We start from the raw sequence: 18,407 nt of genomic DNA on the forward strand, positions 1-18,407 counted from the left end.
AGCATATTCCCCTACACAGTTGTCACATATACTGCAGTGTGACGCCCTCACTGACACCATACACAGGACACAATGTAACAATAACAGTACACAGGACACAATGTAGCAATAACAGTACAGATCACACACTACATACTCCCCTACACAGTTGTCACATATACTGCAGTGTGACGCCCCCTCACTGACACCATACACAGGACACAGTGTAACAATAACAGTACAGATCACACACTACATACTCCCCTACACAGTTGTCACATATACTGCAGTGTGACGACCCCTCACTGACACCATACACAAGACACAGTGTAACAATAACAGTACACAGATCACACACAGCATACTCACCTACACAGTTGTCACATATACTGCAGTGTGACGCCCGAGGCGGGCGGAAGATTTTGCACGTGTAGCAATACTTCAGCTTGACGATCTGATTGTTGATTTGGACGTTTTTAATACGAGGCGGAGCTCGCTGGCCCTGTGGCACGTTCCCATTGGCTGCCTCTGAAAGACAAAAACACATATTCAGATAATCCTCAGACAACGACCACACCACAACCACATGGGGCGCCACTGAGACCAGTTGGTAAAACAATCCCATGTACATAAAAATTATACAAGCCAGAGTTATTAGCAAGTCATGAAACAGTCATATCCACTCCATTGCTTTCCTGACAAAGACAACAGCTGTCAGCACGCTAGAGCGATAAATCAGCTAAAACAGGACTGCTATCAGGAGAGTGCAGGCAGAACGCCAGTACCTGGTACAAAGAAGACCAGAACCTGACTCTGTATAAGGCCCACAAAGCCTACATGAAGCCTGACAGTCGCTATACATACGCCTGGCTTGACAGAGCATAAAGGAAAGATTTGTGCCGTCCTGCTGAAGAAATGCATTATGGGTAATACACTCTGGTGTGTCAGTGACACCTGCAAACTACTTTTTTTCTTGTCCTCCGTGACGGGGGTGTCAATCTTCCCTCTGTGACATGGGGGCGGCCATCTTGCTCTCTATGACATGGGGGCGGTGCGGCCATCTTGCCCTCTGATGGGAAAGTGGAGGCATCTTCGCTCTGTGACAGAGGCGGCAGTCATGCCCTCTGTGATGGGGAAGGGGCGGGGACATCTTGCCCTCTGTGACCGGGGGGGGGGGGGGGGGGGGGAATCTTGTCCTCTGACGTCGGGGAAGCCATCTTGCCCTCTAGGACACAGGGGTGGCCATCTTGCCCTCTGTTGCACAGGGACTGACCTCTAGCTCGCCGTGGCAGGGGTGCGGCCATCTTGCCCTCTAGGACACAGGGGTGGCCATCTTGCCCTCTGTTGCACAGGGACTGACCTCTAGCTCGCCGTGGCAGGGGTGCGGCCATCTTGCCCTCTAGGACACAGGGGTGGCCATCTTGCCCTCTGTTGCACAGGGACTGACCTCTAGCTCGCCGTGGCAGGGGTGCGGCCATCTTGCCCTCTAGGACACAGGGTTGGCCATCTTGCCCTCTGTTGCACAGGAACTGACCTCTAGCTCGCTGTGGCAGGGGTGCGGCCATCTTGCTCTTCTGCAAACTCTGAAACGGACATTCCCTGCATCTGACACGCTTTTTGTGACTCTCAGCAGGTACTTTCTTACTCAGCTTTTCTGGGGCAATAATGTTTATGTTAGAAAGTGACAGCAAGGCTAAGGAATGTGTCAGCCATGCTCAGCTTGTTGACAGTTTAAACAGTCATTGACAAAACATCTTAAAGTTAAATTCCAATTTTGTAAAAATATACATAGGGAATATACATCAGTGTTACAACTTTTCTTTTTTCTTTCTAAATACTATTTTTCAATTTTATAGGCCTGTGTTGTGCTTTGGATGCTTTATGACTTTATGATTTTTTATATTGCCAATAAAGGGTAGGCAAATGAGTTTTTAGCAGAATCAACTTTGTTCGCCAAGTATGCCAGTTAACACATCCAGAGTGGTTTGGGGTACATATGGCATTGGTCATAATGAAAAGTGACAGTGAATATTGAACATTGAAAACACACATATAGAAATGAAGGCATAGGCTCAGTAATGCAAGGATTCCACAGAGGTGGGTGAGGGAGGCGGGGAGTTTTTACTGGGGAAGGGATTTGAGTTCAGGAGACGGACTGCTTGAAATGAACCTGAGGTGAGGAGGTATATGGAGGCTGCAATATTTATTTCCTGTTAAACAATACCAGTTGCCTGGCAGCCTTGCTGATCTATTTGGCTGCAGTAGAGTCTTAAAACCAGAACCAAGCATGCAGCTAATCTTGTAAGATCTGACAATGTGAGAAACACCTGATCTCCTGCATGCTTGTTCAGGGGCTATGGCTAAAAGTATTAGAGGCAGAGGATCAGCAGGACAGCTAGGCAACTGGTATTGCTTAACCACTTGAGGACCGCCCCCAGCCGATGGGCGGCGGCAAAGACCGGGCCCAAACGACCGCAATACGCCCATCGGCGGGGGCGGCATCAGCGGTGGCTGTGCGGCGATCGCGTCATCAATGACGCGATCGCCGCCGGCAATAGGCTCCGCCCACTCTGCACGGAAACCCGCCGGCCAATTAGCAGCGCCGGCGGGTTTCAAATGCGGCGATCCGGCCAATCAGAGGAGTATAATACACTTTGTTATTGTAACAAAGTGTATTATACTGGCTGCCTCCTCCGCTGATGGTCACTCGTCGTGCGACCATCAGAGAGGACGGCAGCCTTGCAGCTAAGTGCACACAAACACTCTTTGCCCCACACAGACCACCCGATCGCCCACCCCAGCCCTCAGAACCCCCCCTGACCACCCCAGCACACCAGCATCTGCACCCCACCACCCACCTAAAAACCCATCAATCACTCCCTGTCACTATCTAGGGACGCTATCCCCTAGGTTAGGTCCCTAACTGCCTCCTAGGGTCCCCTGATCACCCCCCCTACCCTCAGATCCCCCCCAGACCCTCTCCCAGACCACCCCCCTGTATGCTGTATACAGCTATATAGCTGTCTTACCCACTGATCACCTGTCTATCACCCATCTATCACCTGTCTATCACCCCTTGTCACCACCACCCATCAGCGCAGACCCTAAACTGTCCCTTGGGGGCACCTGATCACCCACCCAGACCCTCAGATTGCCCTCAGACCCCCCCCCTCCTGATAACCTCCCCAGTGCATTGTTTACATCTATTCTCCCCTGTAATCCCTCACTGATCTCCTATCGTCACCCCCTGTGTCTGCCACCCACCAGATCAGGACCCAGTCTGCCCCGTGCGGGCACCTAATCAACCCCCCACACCCTTAGATCGCCCTCAGCCCCCCCCCCCAATCACCTTCCCAGTGCATTGTATTTGATTGTGCTGCAATTGTATTTGATTGTGCTGACATTCAATTTCATTGTGCTGACATTCAATTTCATTGTGCTGACATTCAATTTTATTGTGCTGTAATTGTATTTGATTGTCCCGTGATTTTTTTTGATTGTCCCGTCATTGCCCTTTGATTGGCCTGTGATCGTCTTTGATTGTCCCGTGATCGGCTTTGATTGTCCCGTGATCGGCTTTGATTGTCCCGTGATCGGCTTTGATTGCCCTGTGATTGGCCTGTGATCGGCTTTGATTGTGTCGTGATTGGTTTGATTGCCCTGTGATTGGCCTGTGATTGGCCTGTGATTTGCTTTGATTGGCCTGTGATCGGCTTTGATTGTGTCGTGATTGGTTTGATTGCCCTGTGATTGACTTTGATTGTCCCGGGAATTGAGTGCCCTGTGATTGGCCTGCGATTGCCCTGTGATTGCCTTTGATTGTCCTGTGATTGTTTCTGATTGCCTCCGATTCCCCACTCGCCACCACCCCCCTGTCACTATCCAAGTGATCTAAAAACAGTGAAAACTGTCACTTTTTTAGGCCCCTTTGTAAGTGTCAGTTAGTGCTCAGCCCACTGCACCACAGTCACTAATTAGCGTCATCACTGTCGCTAATCAACATTGGTACTATATAGTATCTGTAAGTGATCATTACTGATCGCAGTCAGATCTATTAGGGTCACTAGGATCCACAAAAAAAAACGCAGTGTTTGCCCGATCAGGCCTGATCGTTCGCCTGCACTTGCGTTCAGCCCGCCCCACCGCAGTGACAGAATTTTTTTTCTGATCACTGCAAAAAACACTGTACAATAGCTGTGGCACTGTAAACCTCAGTTTTGATTTATTTTTTTTATCAAAACTCAGTGAGCACAGCTTTCTACCTCTCAAATACTCCCTTTTGCTAGGTAGGTGCTCTTTTTTCTGCGTAGTCTCAGAGGAATACCCCCTAAATTTAGCAGCCCACCATGGCAAGAAAGGGGTATTCCGATGATGAGGTTCTCAGGTACATGGCCCAGTCGGATGAGGACGATTGGGACGCCTCATTCGACGAATCTTCCGGGTCAGAGTTTGAACCTGAATTGAGCAGTGGCTCACTGACCGATAGTGATGACGAGGTTGAGGTCCCGGCTAAAGCCAGGCGTACCACACCCCATGTTGTTGGACTGCAGGTGGCGCAGGATCAGCCTCAAGGGCAGCAGAGTGGTGTTCGTGCTGGTCTGAGATTTCATGGTGGGGCAGGCACCAGCAGCACAACATCTCCTGGACCTAGCACCAGTACTTCCGTAGACCCTGGTGAAGTGGCGAGCACCAGCATGGAAGTTGAAACTGGTTCGGTGGCACGTGCAGTAAGATCCCAGTCGCAGCCACCAAGAAGACGGGCCCGTACTACCCCTAATTTACCAGAGGTGCTGGCAAACCCAAATTGGCAATCCCCTGATTCCGCCGCACCCGTACTTCCCCCTTTCACCGCCCAGTCTGGAGTCCAGGTGGAGACAGATAATCTAGGATCGGCCCTAGACTTTTTCTATCTGTTCTTCACCCAGGATCTCTTGGACTTAATTGTGGCAGAGACCAACCGTAAGGCCACACAATATATAACCGCCAATCCGGAAAAGTACCTTGCCCAGCCTTTTCGGTGGAAACCAGTCCAAGTTTCCGAAATGAAAATTTTTTTGGGCCTTCTCCTTCACACGGGACTAGTAAAGCAGAATGTGTTGCGGTCTTATTGGTCTACGGACCCAGCACATCATGTTCCCCTGTACTCTGCTGCCATGTCCAGGACACGATTTGAGAACATCCTGCTCTTCCTGCACTTCAATGACAACGAAACCTGTCATCGAAGTGACCACCCTGCTTTTGACCGGCTCCACAAAATTCGACCCCTCATAGACCACCTGTCATCCAGATTTGCAGATGCTTATACCCCTGACCAGGACATCTGCGTAGACGAGTCCCTCATACGCTTTACCGGGCGCCTTCGCATCAAACAGTACATCCCAAACAAGCGCGCCCGGTATGGGGTGAAACTGTATAAGCTCTGTGAAAGGGCCACAGGCTATACATCTTATTTTAGGGTCTATGAGGGAAAAGACTCAAAATTGGAGCCGGTCGGATGCCCTGACTACCTGGGGAGCAGTGGAAAGGTTGTGTGGGACTTGGTGTCACCCATGTTCCAGAAGGGGTACCATCTTTTTGTGGACAATTATTACACAAGTGTGGCCCTCTTTCAGCACTTAAAAATAGAAAAAATCCGATGCTGTGGCACCGTGCGGCCTAGTCGCCGGGGCTTCCCCCAACGGCTCATTACCACCAGACTTCAACGGGGGCAGAGGGCCGCCTTGTGTGCTGACGACCTGCTCGCGGTGAAATGGAAGGACAAGAGGGAGGTTTACTTCCTGTCCACCATTCACGCAGACACGACAGTTGAAATTCAACGGCGAACTAAGGTCATTGAAAAACCCCTTGTCGTCCACGAGTATAATACTAACATTGGAGGGGTGGACTTCAATGACCAGAGGTTAGCGCCCTATTTAGTTGCCCGAAAAACAAGACGCTGGTATAAAAAAAAGTGTCTTTTTACCTCATTCAATTGGCAATTTACAACAGCTTTGTTCTCTACAGTAAGGCTGGGAGAACTGGCTCGTTTATTCAATTTAATAAACAGATCGTGATGGAACTCCTGTATCCAGGAGGTGCCGTGGCCCAACCCCAAGATGCAACTAGCCGGCTGCATGGAAGGCATTACGCCTATCCAATTCCGACTACCCCAGGTCAACGAATCCGAAGAAAACGCTGTCGTGTCTGCAGCAGGGCTGGAATAAGGCGTGACACCACTGTTTATTGTCCCACCTGTCCTGACCAGCCTGGCCTATGCCTAGGGGAGTGTTTTGAGAGGTACCACGAGCAGGTACACTATTAGAGAGTAGGGAACTCCACACACAGCGGTAGGCACACAAGGGTCTCTCAGTGCTATTTCACACTGCTGCGATGCGTTAGGGCAAAATGCCTAGCAAAAGTCACACTTTGCGGTCCCCCCCTACGCCGGAAGTGCTTGACTTAACGCTAGTGCAGGCCTACGTTACTGCGTGGCTTCTGTGGCAATATCGATCGGCGCGGAAGTCATGTTAGTCTATGGCGACGCAGTTCATTACTAGGCCGAATGCTACTCTTGTGGTATTGCCTGAAGGTCTGTTTTGGACGATACGGTGCGGCGGGCTCGACCCACCGGATATGTCAATATGCAGTGTGAAACCAAACATCGGGTTTCCAGAGACCCTAATACACAGGGCTGCCAGAAACCTCTCCTTTCACTTGGGACAAATTGCGTAATGTATTTCGCCACAACTCTGTGCAATTTGCACTTCGCACATTGTTCCATGGGGGAGGAGAGGTTTGTCCTCGGGAGGTAAGTTAAAAAAAAACAAAAAACAGGTAAGCAAAGAAGTTAATGTTTGGTTTGCAATGTTAAGTTTTTTATTAAAAAAGTTCAAAGGTTATTAATGTTAATGAAGTAATTGCTTTGCTGCTTGCTTGTTTTTTGGGGTTTTTTTTCTCTTTTTCCATCCAATAACCTTCCAGGTGGACCGAGCGAATGACTAACCAGCTGCAGCACTGATGGTGCATCCTGACAGAACATTGCGCGTCTGTCAGCTTACACACAAGTCGGTGCATGCAGCGCTGCAGGACGAGATTTCTCCTCCGCAGTCAAAAAGATACGTTTGCCGAGGCATATGGGCCGAGGAGTGGTGTTGGGGATTCATATGCTTTGGCAAACACTTTGTATCAAAAAAGAACTCTGGCAATGATTTGTTCATCCACATCGATCGGTGTGAATGGATAAATCAGGTTTGCCAGGGCATACGAGCTGGTGGGTTTGGATTTTTGGGGCGGCAGCTCCTATGTCCTGGCAGACGCCTTCCTCCTCTTTTTTTTTTTTTCAAAATTTTTTGGCAGATATTTTTTCATCCACATTGATTGATTGTTTGACGTTCATTTTTCCTTTCAGCCCACAGTGCATTACCCTTATGCCCAATATAAGGAGTATAGCAGAAACTCCTAATACTGGCCATACATGTAATGATTGCAGAGATCCTAAAATGCCAGGACAGACCCCACGAATGATGCCATTTTGGAAAGAGGACACCCCAAAGTATTCCGTGAGGTGCATGGTGAGTTCATAGAATGTTTTATTTTTTGTCACAAGTTAGCAGAAATTGTGGTTTTGTGTTTTTTTTTTTTTTTTTTTCACAAAATGTCATTTTCCGCTAACTTGTGACAAAAAATAAAATTTTCTATGAACTCACCATGGCCCTCATGGAATACCTTAGCATGTATTCTTTCCAAAATGGGGTCATTTGTGGGGTTTGTTAACTGTCCTGGCAAGTGGGCGGGGTGCTAAATTTTGAGCACCCCTGTAAAGCCTAAAGGTACTCATTGGACTCTGGGCCCCTTAGCGCAGTTAGGGTGCAAAAAAGTGCCACACATGTGGTATCGCCGTACTCGGGAGAAGTAGTACAATGTGTTTTGGGGTGTATTTTTACACATACCCATGCTGGGTGGGAGAAATACCTCTGTAAATGACAATCTTTTTTGATTTTTTTACACACAATTGTCCATTTACAGAGTTATTTCTCCCACCCAGCATGGGTATGTGTAAAAATACACCCCAAAACACATTGTACTACTTCTCCCGAGTACGGCGATACCACATGTGTGGCACTTTTTTGCACCCTAACTGCGCTAAAGGGCCCAAAGTCCAATGAGTATCTTTAGGATTTCACAGGTCATTTTGCGGAATTTGATTTCCAGACTACTCCTCACGGTTTAGGGCCCCTAAAATGCCAGGGCAGTATAGGAACCCCACAAATGACCCCATTTTAGAAAGAAGACACCCCAAGGTATTCCGTTAGGAGTATGGTAAGTTCATAGAAGATTTTATTTTTTGTCAAAAGTTAGCGGAAAATTGATTTTTATTGTTTTTTTCACAAAGTGTCATTTTCCACTAACTTGTGACAAAAAATAAAATCTTCTATGAACTCACCATACTCCTAACGGAATACCTTGGGGTGTCTTCTTTCTAAAATGGGGTCATTTGTGGGGTTCCTATACTGCCCTGGCATTTTAGGGGCCCTAAACCGTGAGGAGTAGTCTGGAAATCAAATTCCGCAAAATGACCTGTGAAATCCTAAAGATACTCATTGGACTTTGGGCCCTTTAGCGCAGTTAGGGTGCAAAAAAGTGCCACACATGTGGTATTGCCGTACTCGGGAGAAGTAGTATAATGTGTTTTGGGGTGTATTTTTACACATACCCATGCTGGGTGGGAGAAATATCTCTGTAAATGACAATCTTTTGATTTTTTTACACACAATTGTCCATTTACAGAGTTATTTCTCCCACCCAGCATGGGTATGTGTAAAAATACACCCAAAAACACATTGTACTACTTCTCCCGAGTACGGCGATACCACATGTGTGGCACTTTTTTGCACCCTAACTGCGCTAAAGGGCCCAAAGTCCAATGAGTATCTTTAGGATTTCACAGGTCATTTTGCGGAATTTGATTTCCAGACTACTCCTCACGGTTTAGGGCCCCTAAAATGCCAGGGCAGTATAGGAACCCCACAAATGACCCCATTTTAGAAAGAAGACACCCCAAGGTATTCCATAAGGAGTATGGTAAGTTCATAGAAGATTTTATTTTTTGTCAAAAGTTAGCGGAAAATTGATTTTTATTGTTTTTTTCACAAAGTGTCATTTTCCACTAACTTGTGACAAAAAATAAAATCTTCTATGAACTCACCATACTCCTAACGGAATACCTTGGGGTGTCTTCTTTCTAAAATGGGGTCATTTGTGGGGTTCCTATACTGCCCTGGCATTTTAGGGGCCCTAAACCGTGAGGAGTAGTCTGGAAATCAAATTCCGCAAAATGACCTGTGAAATCCTAAAGATACTTATTGGACTTTGGGCCCTTTAGCGCAGTTAGGGTGCAAAAAAGTGCCACACATGTGGTATTGCCGTACTCGGGAGAAGTAGTATAATGTGTTTTGGGGTGTATTTTTACACATACCCATGCTGGGTGGGAGAAATATCTCTGTAAATGACAATCTTTTGATTTTTTTACACACAATTGTCCATTTACAGAGTTATTTCTCCCACCCAGCATGGGTAGGTGTAAAAATACACCCCAAAACACATTGTACTACTTCTCCCGAGTACGGCGATACCACATGTGTGGCACTTTTTTGCACCCTAACTGCGCTAAAGGGCCCAAAGTCCAATGAGTATCTTTAGGATTTCACAGGTCATTTTGCGGAATTTGATTTCCAGACTACTCCTCACGGTTTAGGGCCCCTAAAATGCCAGGGCAGTATAGGAACCCCACTAATGACCCCATTTTAGAAAGAAGACACCCCAAGGTATTCCGTTAGGAGTATGGTAAGTTCATAGAAGATTTTATTTTTTGTCAAAAGTTAGCGGAAAATAGATTTTTATTGTTTTTTTCACAAAGTGTCATTTTCCACTAACTTGTGACAAAAAATAAAATCTTCTATGAACTCACCATACTCCTAACGGAATACCTTGGGGTGTCTTCCTTCTAAAATGGGGTCATTTGTGGGGTTCCTATACTGCCCTGGCATTTTAGGGGCCCTAAACCGTGAGGAGTAGTCTGGAAATCAAATTCCGCAAAATGACCTGTGAAATCCTAAAGATACTCATTGGACTTTGGGCCCTTTAGCGCAGTTAGGGTGCAAAAAAGTGCCACACATGTGGTATTGCCGTACTCGGGAGAAGTAGTATAATGTGTTTTGGGGTGTATTTTTACACATACCCATGCTGGGTGGGAGAAATATCTCTGTAAATGACAATCTTTTGATTTTTTTACACACAATTGTCCATTTACAGAGTTATTTCTCCCACCCAGCATGGGTATGTGTAAAAATACACCCCAAAACACATTGTACTACTTCTCCCGAGTACGGCGATACCACATGTGTGGCACTTTTTTGCACCCTAACTGCGCTAAAGGGCCCAAAGTCCAATGAGTATCTTTAGGATTTCACAGGTCATTTTGCGGAATTTGATTTCCAGACTACTCCTCACGGTTTAGGGCCCCTAAAATGCCAGGGCAGTATAGGAACCCCACTAATGACCCCATTTTTGAAAGAAGACACCCCAAGGTATTCCGTTAGGAGTATGGTAAGTTCATAGAAGATTTTATTTTTTGTCAAAAGTTAGCGGAAAATTGATTTTTATTGTTTTTTTCACAAAGTGTCATTTTCCACTAACTTGTGACAAAAAATAAAATCTTCTATGAACTCACCATACTCCTAACGGAATACCTTGGGGTGTCTTCTTTCTAAAATGGGGTCATTTGTGGGGTTCCTATACTGCCCTGGCATTTTAGGGGCCCTAAACCGTGAGGAGTAGTCTGGAAATCAAATTCCGCAAAATGACCTGTGAAATCCTAAAGATACTCATTGGACTTTGGGCCCTTTAGCGCAGTTAGGGTGCAAAAAAGTGCCACACATGTGGTATCGCCATACTCAGGAGAAGTAGTATAATGTGTTTTGGGGTGTATTTTTACACATACCCATGCTGAGTGGGAGAAAGATCTCTGTAAATGGACAATTGTGTGTAAAAAAAATTAACAAATTGTCATTTACAGAGATATTTCTCCCACCCAGCATGGGTATGTGTAAAAATACACCCTAAAACACATTATACTACTTCTCCTGAGTACGGCAATACCACATGTGTGGCACTTTTTTGCAGCCTAACTGCGCTAAGGGGCCCAAAGTCCAATGAGCACCTTTAAGCTTTACAGGGGTGCTTACAATTTAGCACCCCCCAAAATGTCAGGACAGTAAACACACCCCACAAATGACCCCATTTTGGAAAGTAGACCCTTCAAGGTATTCAGAGAGGGGCATGGTGAGTCCGTGGTAGATTTCATTTTTTTTTTGTTGCAAGTTAGAAGAAATGGAAACTTTTTTTTTTTTTTTTGTCACAAAGTGTCATTTTCCGCTTACTTGTGACAAAAAATATCTTCTATGAACTCACTATGCCTCTCAGTGAATACTTTGGGATGTCTTCTTTCCAAAATGGGGTCATTTGGGGGGTATTTATACTATCCTGGAATTCTAGCCCCTCATGAAACCTGACAGGTGCGCAGAAAAGTCAGAGATGCTTGAAAATGGGAAAATTCACTTTTTGCACCATAGTTTGTAAACGCTATAACTTTTACCCAAACCAATAAATATACACTGAATGGGTTTTTTTTTTATCAAAGACATGTTTGTCCACATTTTTCGCGCTGCATGTATACAGAAATTTTACTTTATTTGAAAAATGTCAGCACAGAAAGTTAAAAAAATCATTTTTTTGCCAAAATTCATGTCTTTTTTGATGAATATAATAAAAAGTAAAACTCGCAGGAGCAATCAAATAGCATCAAAAGAAAGCTGTATTAGTGACAAGAAAAGGAGGTAAAATTCATTTAGGTGGTAGGTTGTATGACCGAGCATTAAACCGTGAAAGCTGCAGTGGTCTGAATGGAGAAAAAGGCTCTGGTCCTTAAGGGGCGAAAAGACTGTGGTCCTGAAGTGGTTAAAATGGACCCAAATGAAAAATACAAGATTTCAGAAATAAAATCTTTTTTCTAAATTATAATAATAAATAGCAGCCTTTTTCCAGCTGCATGATGACAAATATAAAATATTTTACATTTATTGGAGGAACCCCTCCCTTCCTTTCATATTGCCGGGACAGAATCCGGCAGACTGGTGGAGTAGGTGGTGTCCAGCGTAGGAGGAATTGCTAATGGCTGCCACTTATATAACCCTAATTATGGAAAGAGGAGGGTGAAAAGCATGCACTGAAATGCTCATAGGCTTGCAGGAGTGTTTACTTATCTTTGTATGTGTCAGAGTGCTGCAACTAATTATTTTGAATTAAAAAAATGTTTGGTTTGGGTCCGCTTTAAAGGGAAATAGATATGGCAGCCTCCATATAACAAATACAAATCCTGCAACAAATCTGCAGTGTGTCCGCTTCCTGCTTTCATGGACGCAGACACAGGGTTAACATCCTGTGTTTACAAATTAGCTGCTCTGCCGAGGCAGCCAGCTGACACAGCTGAGAGATCAAATCAAAACTGGTGATTAGTCACAAATGAGGGGTAATTAGACAGGATAAACTCTCTAAATACATACAGGGTACATCTCTCTCTGTTTTCCTTCTGTCCTGTGCAAGAGTTCAGCTCCACTTTAAGTCTACTTGAACTCTCAGTGTGGTGTGAAGAATGATGCTTCTAGTAAGAGGACACGGGGGACATCATTTAGTGTAACACTAGGTGCATGATTCAGAGACGCACACTCAGTATGTGATCCCGGGGGACGGTGACACCACCAGAGGCCGGACTCACACTGATGGTGACACTAAAGCAGGAGGGTGACCTCATTGTGATATCTCCCTTCCCATCACTGAATCACTCGTCACAGCCAGTTAATAGTCTGACGCTGCGCTGCTAAACATGGGAGGAGTCCAGCTCTGCATACCAGGAGTGGGAGGGGGAACTCCGGGGATAATGCAGGAGATATGGGAACAGGAGGCAGAGGGCAGAGAGCAGAACAGCCCCTCAACTACCCCCTCCCCCATTAACTGCCCCCAACTACCTCCCCCCCCCCTCAATAACTGCCCCGACTACTCGCTCCCCACCCGGCTAATAACTGCCCCGATTCTTTGTTTCCGACACAGAGGGGTAATTTCCGAGTCAGCGAGGCCGCAGATTACAGCTTCCATTGTCTTCCTCTCCTCGGAATGCAGATACATGATGTATATTTAGATACATTCCTTTCCGGTTGAACTTGTTCATTCGACGCCCTTCTGTGCTAAATATAAAATGTAATCTGGCAGTGGCGACTCATTGTGCTCAGATGTAGGTGAGGCTCTGAACAGCGGCGTGTGGCCGGGCTGAACGCTGACAGGAGACGAGGCCTGAATTACGGACGCTCAACCCTGGCCTGGATTTCTTAACCTGACCCTGGAGCGAGCTTTACAATAAACAATATACAGTATATTCACCTATTACTGATGGAATACTCACCTGGAAAGGCTCTGGATCCCAAACAGCCCTCTCGGTCCCCTCTCCATCCCTCTAGTCCTCTTCCCTCCTACTGTAGCCTGTGTCCCCTCACCTCTTAGATTGTAAGCCTGATGGGACAGGTCCTCTTCCCTCCTACTGTATCCTGTGTCCCCACACCTCTTAGAGTGTAAGCCTGATGGGACAGGTCCTCTTCCCCTCCTACTGTATCCTGTGCTCCCTCACCTCTTAGATTGTAAGCCTGATGGGACAGGTCCTCTTCCCTCCTACTGTATCCTGTGTTCCCTCACCTCTTAGATTGTAAGCCTGATAATGGGACAGGTCCTCTTCCCTCCTCCTGTATCCTGTGCTCCCTCACCTCTTACATTGTAAGCCTGATGAGACAGGTCCTCTTCCCTCCTACTGTATCCTGTGCTCCCTCACCTCTTAGATTGTAAGCCTGATAATGGGACAGGTCCTCTTCCCTCCTACTGTATCCTGTGCTCCCTCACCTCTTATATTGTAAGCCTAATGTGACAGGTCCTCTTCCCTTTCTACCTTACCTTCAGTCACATCTGGCATGGCTCACTTAGAAGCACATGCCTAATTTGCCTAGATGACTGCACCAGGCTTGGATTAGCCCACTGCCCTTACACCCAGTCCAATAAGTATCAATGAGAAAACTCAGACCTGCAGCAGCACAGCTTCCCCCTCTCACATCCTGCTGTGCCGATCCTGCAGCCTTTCCCCCAATGCCCGCTAATGACCAGTTCCTCAATCCTGACTGAGAGGCAAGTCAGCTGCCGATCCCGTCCTGGTGCCGCAGTTACCGACACACAGAGCAGGAAAAATGCTGCTTCATTGTTTGATGACACATTTACAACAATTTCCTTTTTAAAAACGTGCGTATCAGACAGGCAGCAGCTTGATCCATTGTGATCAATACTCACCAATCTCCATTTCAATAAACGCCGCTTCATCCGGCAGCGCCCGCGGGATCACCCCGGGGTCGCTAAAACTCGTCCGCAGCAGAGTGGCCATAGAGAACAGGAAGAGCACGGCTGCAAACACTGGAATGGCTGGAGAGAGCTGCACCGCCAAATAGCGACACCTGTGACCAAAGAAAAGAGAGGGAGCGTAAACAAGCTGCATTTACACATCTGCAGACTGATTCACACAGGAGGGATACACCCACTCCTAGCACAGCAAGCCAAGACGACAAGGCTGGCTTTCCCTGCTAGACTCACAGCAACGTGCTTATTACAAAAAACAGTTTAATTCTTCAGTACAGTTGGACAATGAGCTGCTGATAAAGTGTATTTGATGCAATGTGTGTTTATGCAATTATATGCATAAACTGAACCAAAGTCATCACCTACTGCAATAGATTGGCCAAAATCCAAGATGCATACATTTGCATGTAATGAGCAAACTCTGCATCAACTAAAAATTATTAGGCTCGCATTGACCCTTTTTATCCATCAAGTTTTTTTTTAACTAAAATTGCTCGAAAATTACATTTAACTAAAACAGATTCTTGTTCTACTGCTGTATCATAAAAATAAACTCACATCATTTTAAGTGGTAGAAAACTCAAATCTCATCTGTGGTCCAAACTAAAAGCATTAAACACAGCAAAAAAAACTAACAGCAAAAGAAGATTTAAATGGTTTCTAAGTTACTGGAAGGGTTAATGCTCAAACTGCTACCTCATGCAGCAGCTAATGGATAAGATTGCCATACCAAAAGTATCAGAATGACTTAAGCTGTACTAAGGTGTGTAAACAATGCAGAATAGCTTGTGCTGTATCCAGGGAAGGGAAAGCAGGGGACTTGCTCTGCTTTGTTTGCACAGTACATACTTAAGTGGATCGAAACTCAGAACTTCCTCTACGCTCTAAAAGATTAGGCACAGCATGATAACCTTTAGGGAAAACAAAATCTTATTTACAATTTACAGCAATACGGAAGTAAATCCTAAAGACGACCTGGATTTCAGGGAACGCAGAAAGCATCTGTCTTGTCCTGTACAGAGCTGTGAGGCACATGTACTGATAAGGCACTCCTACAGATAATTACACTCTGATGTAGCTAAACAAACAAACAGCTCAGTGCATTGGGTTTCTACAGAATTTACTGTATACGTGAAATGAAAACTTTTCATTTTGTGCTACGCAAGAGTTTGGATCTGCTTTAAAGAGACTCTAATGTCTCCCAAAATTGCACTTTTTATTTAACAATTCTCTTAAGTAGTATAATCCAAGCTAAAATGCCGCATCCCCACGGCAGATCGCCGATTTTAACCCCCAAAATACCGGGGCAAAAATCCTAGGCTTTCAAAGTCCTGGATTTTGCTGCCCGGGGAGGCAGAGCTTTGAACTGTAGCTCTGCCTCCATTAGCGTCAATCCACGCGTATCTCCGCCTCTCCCCCGCCCCTCTCAGTGAAAGACAGAGGGGCGGGGCGATCAGCGGGGATTGACGCGCATGGAGGCAGAGCTGCAGCCCAAAGCTCTTCCTCTATCAGGGAGCGCTCTCCGATTTCAGGCCTGGGTATTTGGGGGGTAGAAGACCCTCATTCTGCCGGTGGGATGTGGCGTTTTAGCTTGGGTTATACTGCTTAAGAGAATTTTAAAATAAAAAGTGCAATTTTGGGAGACTGCAGAGTCTCTTTAATTACAAGACAAATCCAATCATTCGTCTTGCAACCAGCAATGTTATCAGTTAGCTTCTTTTACGTTAGAAATGTCTTAATCACGCAACAACAAAAATACTTTATGCTTAAAAAAACTTGCAACTCCAAAAAACTAATACACATGAATTTGTACTGTAGTATTTGATGTGTTCCCATTAATAAAAAATAGTCCATAGTAGGGCAGAAAAAAAAGATCCATGTAAAATTTCATCCACCCCATTTTTTTTTATCCTAACATATTTCACTTAACAAATATTTGATCTTCATTTCAACAATATTTATAGAAAAATGGTGAAATGATAACAAATACCATACACTATTTACATTTTGTAGTGCACGGTTTAACAAAATGGAATGCAAAGCATGCATGTGTGGGGAAAAAAGTATAACTCAACATTTATCACTTCTCTCAAATAACTAAAATTAGAATGAAATGCAAAAAGAATAGGACAGACATTGAGCGTGCCTTGCTCCTTGCTGACGTGTGTGGCGTCACCCCGCCTAGATGGGAAGAGGTCTCGGAGGCCCCCAAAAAGAAGATTTCACATGCCCGAGCGTTTGTAAAGGGATTTAAAAACACTGACCAACAACTGGGTGCCAATCATGCCAGCGTACATCATCCAAAAACCAAAAAGATTAGCCAAGAATACTTCCCAAGGACATTTCTAGCAAAACCAGCAAATTCACCACATGATGTCCAGGTACCGATCACTAATACTCAAGTGTAGAAATCATGAATTCATTGTACATTGTTTTAAACCTGATCCAAACAGTGTAAGGGGCCACTGTCTGGGGCAAAAGCAAAGGGGCACCTATAAAATGGTTACGGCATGAGATATTTGAAGGTGCGTGTGCCGCATATCATCGCTGAAACAGCCTGCTCACAGTCATAGTTATTGGTGTATTTTCATGCTCCATTTTCCCGTCTATAAGTAAAATGCATAGAAAATTAAAAAATAAAAAGCTTTAAAAAAAATCTGCTCTGACCAAGAAAGTAACATCTTCCTCAAGATGTGAGGTATTACCCCAAAGTGGATCTCTACACAGGACAATGATCCCAAAATTTTCAATACATTTGCTGAGGATTTGATGAGATATAAATAAATGAATACATGGAAGGCTGAAAAACTGGCCAAGCATGGCAGCAGTTCACATGTAGTTACATTCCCCTGAGGGATGTGCAGATCCCTCAAATAGCTTAAAAAAAAAATAATAATAATAGCAGAAAAGGGAGGGGCTAATTTCTCTCAACCAATGACAAAAACTAATAACAAACATTTTTCACATTTTATCAAACAATCTGATTGGCTGTATGTGGCTCTGCCCCTTTTTTTTTTACTTGAACCCCAGTCACCCATTGATTGACTGTACCATGTTTGAGGCTTGTGCCATTAACAGTGTAAGAATTGCAGAAATTTAAATTTCCCTAGAAAACCAATAGGTGAATTTTGACTGGCTGTTGTAGGCTCCACCAACTTTTCTGAATATTAATCCCAGTCACCCAGTGTGCCAAGTTTGAGAACCCTGCGATGAACAGTGTAAGCATGGCTGCAGTTTACATTTTCAAACTTAAAATTAATTGCCGAAATGTGATTGGCTGTTTTATGCTCCGCCCACCTTTCCTGAATTTTTAACCTCAGTCACCAAGTAACCAATTGTGCCAAGTTTGGGGACTGTGGCTTTATTGCTGTGAGAATGGCAGCCTTCTAATTTCCAGACAGAACACGGATACAGTGTTCTCCCCAGAAATGTTTTCCCGTCGGGTGGCATGAAAAAATAGCCGGGTGGGGAAAGATGAGAGAATGGAAGGCTGGCGCTTTACTGCACAACAGAGGAGGAGGCGAGCTGAGGACAGCCGGGTGCTCACCAAAACTAGCTGGGGGGAGCACCCGGCTAAACGAGTGTGAGGAGAACACTGCTGATAGGCACCGTTTTGCTGCCAGGAAACAATACAAAGTATGCATGAATTCAGTTCTTACAAAAATCTGGAAACAGAATATTGTAAAGACTGAATCTGGTGATCGGAGTCATATGTCTGGCTGGTCGGGGAAATTCTCGATCATTACATTGGCTTTTAATGATGCGTTGCGGGCCTAATAACAGGTCACACGGGCGGCGGCGGCGGCGGGAAACACACGACTCTAATGAAAGAGTAAACAGGACATTTATAGGCAAGTCTATCCGCTTAGAGGCAGAGTCACACCGCCTGTAAAATTGTTTTTCATGGAGTAAAAATAGTTTCCATAGCACACAGATCTGATCAGCAG

General features: G+C 45.3%; 1 protein-coding gene across 1 annotated transcript in view; it reads right to left on the minus strand.

The window, feature by feature from the left end:
* Nucleotides 1-18,407, minus strand: part of ZDHHC9 (zinc finger DHHC-type palmitoyltransferase 9) — an 87,563-nt gene that overhangs the window by 19,925 nt on the left and 49,231 nt on the right. The window contains exons 3-4 of the mRNA XM_068249993.1: nt 14,398-14,558; nt 349-507 (exon numbers count right to left, since the gene is read on the minus strand). Of these exons, the coding sequence (XP_068106094.1) occupies nt 349-507; nt 14,398-14,558 (320 nt within the window). The remainder of the gene's footprint in view (nt 1-348; nt 508-14,397; nt 14,559-18,407) is intronic.

The sequence above is a fragment of the Hyperolius riggenbachi genome, chromosome 8, assembly GCF_040937935.1.
Source record: "Hyperolius riggenbachi isolate aHypRig1 chromosome 8, aHypRig1.pri, whole genome shotgun sequence".
In the NCBI taxonomy this organism is placed as follows: Eukaryota; Metazoa; Chordata; class Amphibia; order Anura; family Hyperoliidae; genus Hyperolius; species Hyperolius riggenbachi.